The following is a 12,252-nucleotide window of genomic DNA, read 5'->3' on the forward strand; positions in this document are numbered from 1 at the left end:
CCACTGGTACTGGATGGCCAGTATTAGGTTTCCCCAGAGCCTTCTCTTCTCCAGGATAAAAAACCCCAGCTCCCTCAGCCTATCCTTGTAGGAAAGGTGTTCCAGCCCAGGTCATCCTTAGTGACCCACCTCTGGAGGCCCTCCAGCAGGTCTATGTCTTTCTTGTGTTGAGGGCCGCAGCACTGGAGACAATACTCCAGGTGGGGTATCACCAGACCAGAGTCAAGTGGCAGAATCACCTCTCTGAGTTTGCTGGCCGTATTTCTTTTGATGCAGCCCAGGAAGTGTTCACCTGGGCTGCCAGAACACACTTTTGGCTCATGTCCAGCTTCTCATCCACCAGAACTCCCAGGTCCTTTTCCACAAGGCTCCTTTTTATTACTTCATCCCCCAGCCTGTATTGATAATGAGGATTGTTCTAGCCCAGGTGCAAGACCCTGTACTTGGTTTTGTTGAACCTCGTGAGGTTCAGCTGGGCCCACCTTTCCAGCTTGTCCAGGTCCTTCTGGATGACATCCCATCCTTCTAACATATTGACAGCACCACTCAACTTGGTGTAATCTGCAAACCTGCTAGTGGTGTCCTCGATCCTACTGTCTATATCCCTGATATTAAACAGTAGAGGTCCCAGTATGGACCCCTGAGGGACATGACTTGTCACTCATCTCCATCTGTACTCTAAGCCATCCACCCACTGGATGCACCCATCCTGGCCATTACTTATCCACCGAACAATCCACCCAACAAATCCATATCTCTCTAACATGGTGAGTTGGGAGTCTTGGGAGACCATGTACAAGGCCTTGAAGTCCAGATAGATGACAGGCAGAGATGTTCCCTTGTCCACTGATGTAGTCACACCATCACAGAAGGCTCCTAGGTTCATCAGATAGGATTTCAACTTAGTGAAGCCATGTTGGTTGTCTTTAAGACCTCCCCGGCCTCCAGGTACCTTAATAGAGCTTCTAGGAGAATCTGCTCCATGATCTTCCCAGACACAGAGGTGAGGCTGATGGGTTGGTAATTCACAGGGTCCTCCTCTCCATCCTTTTCAAAAATGGGTGTAATGTTACTCGGGACTTCATCTGACTGCCAGGACTTTTCAAATATCATGGAGTGTGGCTTTGCAATTACATCAGCCAGTTCCCTCAGGACTCTGGGATGCATCTCATCAGGTCCCATAGCCTTATGTACATTCAGGTTCCTCAAGTGGTTACAAACCTGATCTTCACATACTGTGGGAAGGACTTTGCCACCCTTATCTCCACCTTGTGATTTTTTAACTTGGGAGGTGGTTGGGAGAGAATGAAGACTGAGGAAAAAAAAGTTGAGAACCTCAGTCTTCTCATCTGTTGTTACTAGCTCACCTTTCTTGATCTTCAGGGGTGTATGTTTTCTTTAAACTTCATTTTTCTCATTGATGTGTCTGTAGAAGCCCTTCTTGTTATTCTTTGCATCCCTTGCCAAGTTCAGCTCTAACCATGTCCTGGCCTTCCTGATCTCATTGGTACACAGTCAGGCAGCATCTCTTTACTCTTCCCAGGACACCTGTCCCTGCTTCCACTGCCTCTGCAGCTCCTTCTTGCCCTTTAGTTTGACCAGCAGGTTTTGGCTCAGCCATGCTGGTCTCTTCCCTTCCTTACTAGATTTCTTACACCTGGGAATTAAGATCTCTTGCTAGCTCTTGATGAGAAGCTGACCACTGAAACATCAAAATTTCTGCGAACAGCTGACAAACAGTAAGATTCAGAAGTATGAAAGAAGTTATTACTATGCTTGGCTTCCCTCTCTTCCTTACAGAATACCCTAAGGATAGGAATTCATTAGGTGGCTTAGTCAACCATTACAGATGACTGCCACCAAAACTCGATGCTCTTATTTCCCTGTCTCATGTCACTCCTGCCAACCTTATACCAGTACTACAGTCTGCTGAAAACCAACTATGAATTAAAGCAACAAAAAAAAAAAAAAATGAGGAAAATTAACCCAAGCAGAAGCAAACATGCAGTTTTCAGACATTTCAGTGACTTACATGCTGAAGGTTTTGATATACACTAAATCCAGTGCAAAAAGGAGAAAGGACATGCAGTTATACTGGGGGAAGCTAGGAGGAAGAGAAGTGAGTCTGCTTCCTCTGGGCAGTAGAAATCACAGGGTAAAGACAGCAAGAGGACATCAATTTCAATGAGCCCCTTACAAATTCTTAACACTTGGTAATCTTCAGGAGGTGTCAAGTAAATTCATATCTGACTAAAATGGTATTACAAGAAGTGGATAGAGAGATCCTGAAAGAAGGCTTCTTGTCAGTATTAACACAAACAAAGCATACCCAGCAGCTACAGCTTCTCCTGACCTTGCAAAAACTATGTCAAATAAGGAGACCTCAACTTCAGGAAATACAGTTTATTAACACCTGTGGACAGCTGCATTGATACACACTAGAAAGCAGATACAAACCCAGTTACATGTACATGGCTATTCTCTAGGTTTAACTACAAATTCATGGTTGTGCAAAGCCATGCTAACTTAATACTCAAGTCAGTTTTGGCCAAAACATATATGCAAGTTGTGTACTCCTCTGGTTCAACCTATGAAATACATCAAGTTTTTCAAGGTGAAAAACTATAGGTCTAAATATTTTGTTTCATAAGTAACTTGCAAATACAGAACAGAGCATGCAATCTTGCAATTACTCAGTGGCTGTCTTAAAAATTAAGAATGTAAGATGCATTATTACCCCTCAAAAGCAAATCTCTCTTAATTCTTTTACATTAAGTAATTGTGCACACTCATTTTCATCTTCTATTGTGTTAAATATTTTGATCTTTCTCTTGCAAAATCTGTAATTCACATGTGCTTCAAATTCTTTTATATTATATATCATTTAAGGTAACAAGGGAGATATATCAGAGCTGCAGCATTCATCAGTACATCTAGTAATTTCAAAGAAAAGTTTATTGAATTCTAGTTATGATTTATGCACATCTGAGAAAAATTTTTAAAAATTCCAAATGGCTTAGACAGGTGTTCTAGTGATATCTCGATTAACCCTGTAAGGCAGCTAAGCACTGTACAGCTGCTTGCTCACTGCCCCCCTCCACCTCTAGTGGGAGATGAGGAAAAGAATTATGAAAGTGAGAAAAATCGTAGGTAGTGATAATGATTTTATAGGGAAAGCAAAAGCTGCAAGCACAAGAGAACCAAAACAAAGAATTTGTTCACTATGCCCCGTGAGCTGGCAGGTATTTAGCCACTTCCCAGAAAGCACAGCGTTATCATGCGTAACTCTTAGGTGGGAATGCAAACACTCTTAACACTAAGCACACCCCTTCCTCCTTCTCCCAGGTTTTTCTGAGCACAATGCTGTGTGGTACGCAGTATCCCCTGTTGTCAGTGAGGCTCAGCTGTTCTAACTGTGCCCTGTTCCAGCTTCTGGCATACCTCCAGTCTACTCACAAGCAGGGCAACAGGAGAAACAGAAAAGGCCTTGCAAGTGTGTAGGCACTGCTCCACAAGAGCTAGAACAGACAACTTTGGCCCCAAATTCAAAACACAACACGATATGGGTGGCCAGAAGAAAAATTCTATATTAAAAAGAACGTTACAGTGGTTTAATGTCGGCAATGAGTAGTACTAACACAAGGTAGCAGAGGTAACTGCTTAACATGAAAGACTTAAAGTATCAATCATTTGCAAGCAGATAATAAATACAGTAGGTGTTTAGCTCTCTTTTGAAGTATAAATTTCTCTGCTAAATTAGTGTTCATGCCTGCTTTATAAAACAGTACTATTACAATGACATTCAAAAGATTCTTCAGATGAAAACACTTCCTGTATTTGACAACCTGTAGATCACTAGAAACAATAGTAATATCATGATTCACTCTGTTACTCTCATGTTTTCAGAAAATTACTAACACTCTAAGAGTCTCCTGACTTCCTCACTTTTCATAGCGAAGAATTTTTCTAAGCTCAACATGCACACAGGTTGAAGTACTATTTCAAAATCAAGATAAACTGCTAAATAATGCTATTGGTCTCCAGAACTAGCAATGTATTGAAGTTTGTTAGCATCAGGACTACAAAACAATGTTTCTCTGAATCATCAGTTGTGAAAAGTTACTTCCAGGTTTGGAAGTTCATGTAGTACACAGATTAGCACAAGCAGTTGACTGTTTCCTGCACTTTCTTCTAATCGTTTTCCTAAAAACATTATTGCACAGCAAAACCAGGTTGACTATCCAAATTTAAACAGAACTTCTACATATTAGGAGCTACAGAAGTTCAAATTCTGAATCTACCTTAGAAAGAATCTTTGAAAAAATGGCATATTCTTACTTTGTAAGCCTTCTTTGGAATATTTGATTTTTGCAAGCAAAATCAAATTAAGGCCGCTGTTCTCAGCTTTACAAATGTTAAAGGCTTCAAGGAGAATTAATAATTTCTGTTCATATTTAGCCTCAACAGAACTTATTAGACCTGTATCACTCTGATTACCTCCACATTTTGCATTTACACTGAAGTCAAAACGACTGTGTACACTTAACCAATAGCAGCAGGTTTGAAAACAATCGAGCTGTACAGATGCTTCATGTTAGTTAAGTGCAAAATCTTTTTTGTGAAGATATATAGCTATCAAAAGACAGACTGCCGTTCAGATATCAAACTGAGTTCATAGGAAGCTCCTCTGCATACTTAGGACAATGAAATAACAGTTCCACAGCAACACTTTGCAATGCTGCATTCATAGTCATTCTTCACATTCGCTGCCTTAACTTTTTACTCTTTCCTTCAAAACATGCATAGATACTTATGTCACCATCTGCTCAAGGAAAGAATGTTGCAGTAAGTCCACCTATGACAACAATTCAAGAGAGACAACAAAAGCTTGCCTTACAGCAGTGTTCAGGCTGGAACATGGTGCAACTCAAAAGAAAACACCTTTATTAAATACACTTGCCTTTCTCAAATCTTATCTCAAACAATCACAGCCATGCTAAAAGACAGGGTAAGGAACTAGCTCTGTAAATAAATGGTTTGTCATGAAAACCAGAAATACTTCCTCCAGGTGATACTGACTGATCTATAATGCAAAGTAAATACAGCTACAGTTCTCAGGTACCCTAGCCTGGTTTTCAGGGGAGTTGGGAGAGCACATCTGTAACAAGCACTGTCTCAGCATGGGTCCACCTTGAAAAATTCTCAATTCTTGTTCAAGATAAAATGATGAAAGGAAGTCTGTACAGACTTACCCTTTATTATGACTGAATTTTTATCTTAGTTGGCCTGCTTAGATTGTTTACTTCTGTGTACAAAATGTCACTGGGCAACACTTGCAGCATAAGCTTTGTTTGCACAACTTTGCAATACTTTCACTGAATTCTAGAATAATTGTTTGAAACTAAAAAGATTAGTGTCTTTCGGGTTTTTCACTACTTCATCCACTTCCAAAAGGATAATTAAGTTTCAAATATACTACATATAGTCGCTATGTGCATCTACAGTATGTAAATGATGATATACAATGATGTATTTTGACTGTTTTTATATACAATGGCTTCTGAATAACCTTAAAGGATTCCTTTATTAAGAAATGTTTCGAAGTATTTTACTCAGATATTTATTAAGATACCCAACTGCACAGTATTCACTTTAATTAGAATAGTTAGGGCTGTTACAGAAAGGCTTCTCCAGCTCTAAACAGTGATACTCTTCTAGCAATAAGATGAACAACAGCTCACATGCTCTTCAGCTGAATAAGGAAAAAAACATACCTTCCTATTTCCACTCAAATCTTGAAAATCTCATGTTTTAAAGTTTAGGTTGTGTGGTGTTGGGGGTTTTTTTCTTTTTTTTTTTTTTTTTTCAATTTTTTGAAAGACTGAGGAGAAAAATCCCCTTATGCCTCTCAGGACATCTGGCTGCTGGAATATATTTTCTAGCCCAGAATGTAAACTTACCTGGATGGCTATCTGGCCACTTGGCAAATCCACCAACAAGGCGATCTTGAGTTGAAAGGATATAATTGCGGTTTTTCTCAAAATTCGTATATTGGAATATGTTCAAGAGCTGAAAAGAAATTAGACCATTACAGTAAACCACTAAATTTTAGTGTATTTTTTAATACTAACAAAGAATGCTTATTTATGAGACAAGCAGTAATACTAGAAATAGCACTAACCTAGTAAACATTCATATACTGCATTTTTTCAAATAAAAGACCTTTCTAAGTGAGCTGTGTATATTCATGCTCTTGTGCCAAATATGTAAGTAAAGTAAGTATATGATGCTTAATGCAATCAAAACAAGTAAATAACTATCCTGTAGCCTTTCTGTACACTACCTTCAATGTTGCTCCCACCCAAAAGGAATAGCAAGTGTCTACAGGTTTGTTGGGTCGTCCATGGTATCCATTCTGTTGCCTCATTATACACCATCTTCTTATTCTGTTCAGTTCTTTTTCTGAAAATGCTTCTTCCAGCTTACCCATCAAACACAGTGATGCAATACCACAAAATGTAGAGCCACCTGAGAAGAGAGTTGGTTTTGCATTGTTTGGATACCTAGATTTGATCTCAGTCACAACTTGAACTAGGATAGTAATAATTAAATCAACGGATTTTTAAACGTATGAAATATTAAGCCTAAAACCCAAATAAATAAAGCCAGGTTTGTCTAGAATGCATGTCAAAGGGGGAAAAAAGCCTCAACCCAATTCTTGAACAAACAAACAAAATTTAATTTCTTAAAATCTGACTGCCTCTCAGTGCTGCACAATTTATGTAACACAGCAGTCCAGAAATAAGTAAATTGCAACATGGAAGTTTCTTCATATGTAACTTCAAAAAGAAAGCTATTGGGATGCCAGCAGATGAAAGCAGAGATGCCAAAGGCAGTTTCAGACACAGCCCCACAGAGGATATAAACAGACAGAAGCGTCTGATGAGCAGAAAGACAAGAAAATAAGGGGGGAAAAAAAAGACATAAAAAACGTAAATACTATGAAAACAAATACTGGACTCTCATGGTTGTAGTAAACACAGGTTACCCTTCTAAGGATTTTTTTTTGTTGCACAGTGAAATTTAGAACCAGGAGACAGACTTGTGATATTTGTCTGTGTATCATGACATCACCTTTTAAAGTGAATCAAAATTCATTCTATTAGCTGATACGATAAAGCTACAGCCTGGGAATGACCACAAGCAAGATGCTGATACAAGACTTGGGGCTCAAAGCTTTTTATACTATCCAGGAACTCAAAGGTTACTTTCATTCTAATGCTGAAATACAGCAGGAGAAGGATGCTGAAAAGTAATGCTATCTATGATCACTACTAAGAAAAAGTAACTCAATTACTTATTTTTTTAATATATAGGAGGGTAATTTAAGTTTTTCAACCTTATTCATCCTGCAGGATGAACACAGATGGAATAATTTCAAAGCTCAATACTAAGGAAAAGGTAGTAAATGCTTGATAGATTTAGTATCACTCTCATAATTTCAATAGTTTCTCTGTCACAAGTAGACCGCTACTTGAAACATACAGTACAGAAACATTTTCCTTAAAAATATCTTGAGAATTTCTATCTTCACAACTAGCAAATATTTATGAAAATTAACTGCTGCTTCAAAATTTGAGCCCCCCGTGGATGCTGTAATCTGTCAGAGAAAAATGTTTCTAAGGTTTTACCAATAGCTGCTGAAATTGGAGATTACTAGGTGTATTGCACAAAATCTCTCACAGGTAAATCCAGGGTAGCATTAGTACATGGGGAAAATGTTTGCTCTGTCAACAAGGTATGAGAACTACAGCCACCATTTTTCAATGCAACATTCATAAGGTAAGATTAATGGAATTGATACATCAAGAGTCCACCTTGTTAAAATGGGATTATGGAAAGAACACAGACAACACTGAAGCATGCTTTGCATTTGCTCCTCCTCATCCCACTTCCTTAAAATCAGAGAAGGAAAGGAATGACATAGCATACACCTCTTACAGCACTTTCAATCTCAGTCTTAAAAATAGGTGTAGAAGATTTTAATATTCTTACCATGAGATTCCAGTCCAGCTCCTTGTGCCAGGCCATTATCATAAGACTGAAAAAAAAAAAAAACACACCCCACAAACCACAAGCCAGTTACTTTACCACATGACTTTCACAGACATTGCAGCTTCTCAGTTTACAGGCAAAATCATCAGACCACGATCACAATTGAACCTGACGAAATTCTGAATCTACACCTCAAAAAGCTCTTGGCACAAAGTACTTAACATATAAGCCTTATTTCAATGCAGGCAGCTTTTACGACTTCAATGGAGTTCAATTTTGTTGTGAATGTATGTTAAGCATCTGAAAATGTGTAAACATGTCTTTGCCAAGAAGGGAAAGCATTTGACACAGATAGCCATTTAATAAAACCAACACTCCAATTATTTTGTCTTTCTAAAAAGAGAAAAAACTACTATTTAAAAAACTCCAAATAAATTAAAGGATAAATTATATCTGCCTCTAATGCCAAAATCTAGTTAGCATAGAAAAAGGCAAAATGAGAGGTACAACTGCGTGCACAGTACTCAAGAGCATCTTCTTTACTAAGGAGCAAGAACATCAGGCTTTAACAAAGCGAAGACAAGGGGAATGGGAGGGGAGGAAATCATAAGTGACAAGAAAGCATATTATTGGAGTAAATGGTATGTAGCCTACAAAATATTACTGTTTAAAATGCCTTAACAATGCTGAAAAGTCACATTAAGTGAAAGACAAGGAGAAACTTGAGTCTGATGAACAAAGCACTAAGAATATTATAGTAGAGGTTTATTATGAGCAATCTAGGTGATTACAGTATCTAGATGATACTGTATATAGAACAATCTTTCTTCCCTATAAAGTTATTAAATCATTTTGCATCAGAAAAGAGATCACATTTACTTACCCATAAAAATGGAAAAAAGTGTTTATTTTACATGAATTTCTAGAACATTTATTAAATGGTCACTGGACAAATATGAAATTGTTTAGCAGACACAAAGGAAGTTTAGGTTTTCAATTTTAATTACACAAGTTCCATACATCTTCTATATTAAATGCTCAGTTAGTGATTGGTTCACTATCTGATCAGACAGTTAGAAAGCAATTTTATTATCTTTTGCCCTCCACGGTCTGACTGGGAATTCCTAGTATTTTCTCCAGTAGATACACGTCACCTTGACAGACCACTAGTAACTCCTCCAGTCCTAACCAAAGAATGGCTGTAAGAGCTAACATGTCTTTAGGAATGACCTAATGTAGATCTTTTAAAAGCTGACATTGAGAGGAAAAAAAATGAAATGGAAGCAGATAAAATATATTAAAACTACATTCCTCAGTTTGAGTTCCTGATGCAAGCTGTAGCAAGTAAAATGACTAACATTTAATATGTACCCTTCAAGCAGCAAGCTGACCTTCTAAAGTCTGAACCAGGCAATTTTAAGTAAAACTTACAAACATCTGAATGTTAAAATAGTGTAAACTCCTTGCACTGCCTTTGAGAGTGCAATGCAAATGTGCTACCACACTCCACAGACCTATTAATTGCTAAGTAAAGGCAGGCTGATTAGCAAAGCTATGCTAGCAAAGCTAATGAAATGCATCTGTAAGAGAAGGTGGTTTAAGTGTGACAAAGTAAACATCTCTGGAGAAACGCTGTTAATTGTGCATCCCAAACAGTGTACTTTATCAGGCTGTACAATTAGCTTGTAATTTTAGTAGACAATAGCTGACCTTTGGCTGACTAGTGCTTATTTATTTACAGACAACATCTACTCTTCGGGGACTTGTGTGCATTAAAGAACAACTAAGTAACTATTTTTGTTTCTTTGTCCTTCTGAAAAGACCTACAAAATTATATGCAAAAGAAACTCTAGGTTACTAGAACATGAAACCGGCATAATTAAATACTATCCTCATGAAATGTGTAAATCCAGTTGGGTACAATCTTTGTTTCAGTCTAAAAGCCTCACAACCATCTTAGTTGTATCAGACTCATGTACCTGCATTTCAAGACAATACCACTGTACTAGAAACAGTAGATACTAAGAGCTTCATGTGATAACTTTAAAAACAAAACTCATGGCAAATCAAGCAATGTTGCAAAACCCAGTGGTTTAGTCTGTGGAAGTGATCCAAAACGTCAGCATCTTAGTGACTGTTGTTTTTTGACACTGATAAAAACTGCATGGTTGGAACCTATTTTACTGACAATAAAACTGATCTGGAATTATTTTTGTGATCATTATTGTATGAATTTTAGTCAAGTGTTAACAAGAGGACTATACATTCTGTATGAAGACTCAATACTTTCTAAGTTACCCTTCTAAAAATGACAATACCATTGTTTCACATTCCAATCTTCTGCTGTTCTTGACATGCCTAACTACACAAACTCACTCCCTCCTTCAGCTATACTGAATTTTATCTACCACAATTCTTAATCTGCATCGTTAAAGAGAATAGATCCCAAAGCACAAGCTAAGAATCCCAGAAGTTTATTACAAAGATTACTATGTCTAACTAGCCATGTTACTCTCCATCCAGATTAGCTGCACTTCATTAGCTGCAGTTTGAATAACTGAAAAAGGTTCAACTATCAATAGCTTCATCTGTGTGCAAATGATGACATAAAAGAGTAAAACAAAAACCACACCTGACACAGCAGTTTACTACTGAGCAAGGCAATCTTTTGTTTTATAATGGATGTACCAGCATGAGGTAACCATAGCAAAACAGGAATAACCCTTTGCAAGAAAATCTATAGCAATATCGACTGTATAGTCAGTGACAAGAAATTACAAATCAAAACTCATACAGAATTTACTACAAATTATAAATATGTGTGTGTGTTTAGCACCATCTACAATCTCTTAACAGGAGAAATCAGGTTAACATTCTTGGATATCACGTTTCATGTTCATTTTATTTAAGAAATACACTTTTAAGAAACACTGTTCATGTGCTAAGTAATTGAACTGTAATATATTTCAAGAGATGAATGGAAAGAAGGAATGGTCATCACTGTGAGAGTGGGTAAAGGTAGTCTCGCTGTGGAAACCAATTGTGACTAAGGTGGGCTATGAACTGCTGAGGTACAGGTGGTCTTACGGGATGCAGAGGAAGAAAATGCTGGGATTGCATAAAACTTACAGAATGTTTTCTGGGGAATGCAGGGGTGTGCACAGCTTATGGGATGCATAGGCAAAGGACCAGTGGTGAGAAAGGGAAAGATCAAAGTAGACTGAGGAGGGAAAAGAGAAAACAAACAGGAAAAAAAAAAGAGAGAAAAGGTGCCATCATGAACAGACTGCTGGCCCCTATGCTTGTAGGACTGAGCTCTGTCCTTTACCTCCTCAGTCAGTTCAGGACTATGGCAGTGTGCCAGAAGAAGCTTCCTGTGATGGACAGTACAAATGTTTATTTGTCCAACTACCTCCCTCAAAAATAAATGTGCACTAAAAAAAACACTTGGTCTGAAGCACAAGCTTAAGTCTCTTTTAGACGTGTTTCTTAATTTTATAATCTCACTGCCTGGCAGCAACTACCAAATTTATGATGGTTTAGGTCTTTGTGGACCACGAAAGTTTACTATGCATGCTTACTCTAAGGAACTGTAATTTTCAAGCTTACTCAGCTTCTCTGAAAAACATATTTTAATTTTGGAATATAAAACTCAATTTAACAAATTAAACACTGTGAACAAAACCCTCAAAAATCTTTTGCTCCAACCAAGTAAGACAGTTTGCACAGACAAAAAATTTATATACTAAAATCTCCCTTCACTAAAAATAATTAATAAAAAAAATGGAGTTCATGACTGGAAACACTTAAGCTTGAACTGATGTTACATCATTAGTTTTTCTTTTGTTTCTGTATACATAAAGAGAAGGACTACAGCTCACTGAAATGTGAGAATTTTATTGATGCACCGCTTTATTTATACACTTTTCTACATTATAAGAACATCCAGTTTTAAAAAACTTGTTTTTCATTTTAAATTGAGTTTTAAAGATCCTATGTAATTTGCAGTGAGCAAACAAAGAATAGAACTACCTTGCACGTATTACAATGAAAATACAAATGCAAGAAAAGTATTTTTGCTTTTCAACTTACCAAAACAGAAACAGAAAATAAAGAAATTGCCATAATATTTCAGTTTGGACAGAGAGATTTTTAATCATAATTAAGAAACAAAGCTAGTAACTATAAAACATAGTG

General features: G+C 37.4%; 1 protein-coding gene across 1 annotated transcript in view; it reads right to left on the reverse strand.

The window, feature by feature from the left end:
* The window catches only part of PGGT1B (protein geranylgeranyltransferase type I subunit beta), a 46,030-nt gene that overhangs the window by 950 nt on the left and 32,828 nt on the right, over window positions 1-12,252 (reverse strand). The window contains exons 5-7 of the mRNA XM_054398262.1: window positions 8,056-8,101; window positions 6,344-6,528; window positions 5,961-6,069 (exon numbers count right to left, since the gene is read on the reverse strand). Of these exons, the coding sequence (XP_054254237.1) occupies window positions 5,961-6,069; window positions 6,344-6,528; window positions 8,056-8,101 (340 nt within the window). The remainder of the gene's footprint in view (window positions 1-5,960; window positions 6,070-6,343; window positions 6,529-8,055; window positions 8,102-12,252) is intronic.

This window comes from Indicator indicator, chromosome Z (assembly GCF_027791375.1).
Source record: "Indicator indicator isolate 239-I01 chromosome Z, UM_Iind_1.1, whole genome shotgun sequence".
NCBI classification, from domain to species: domain Eukaryota; kingdom Metazoa; phylum Chordata; class Aves; order Piciformes; family Indicatoridae; genus Indicator; species Indicator indicator.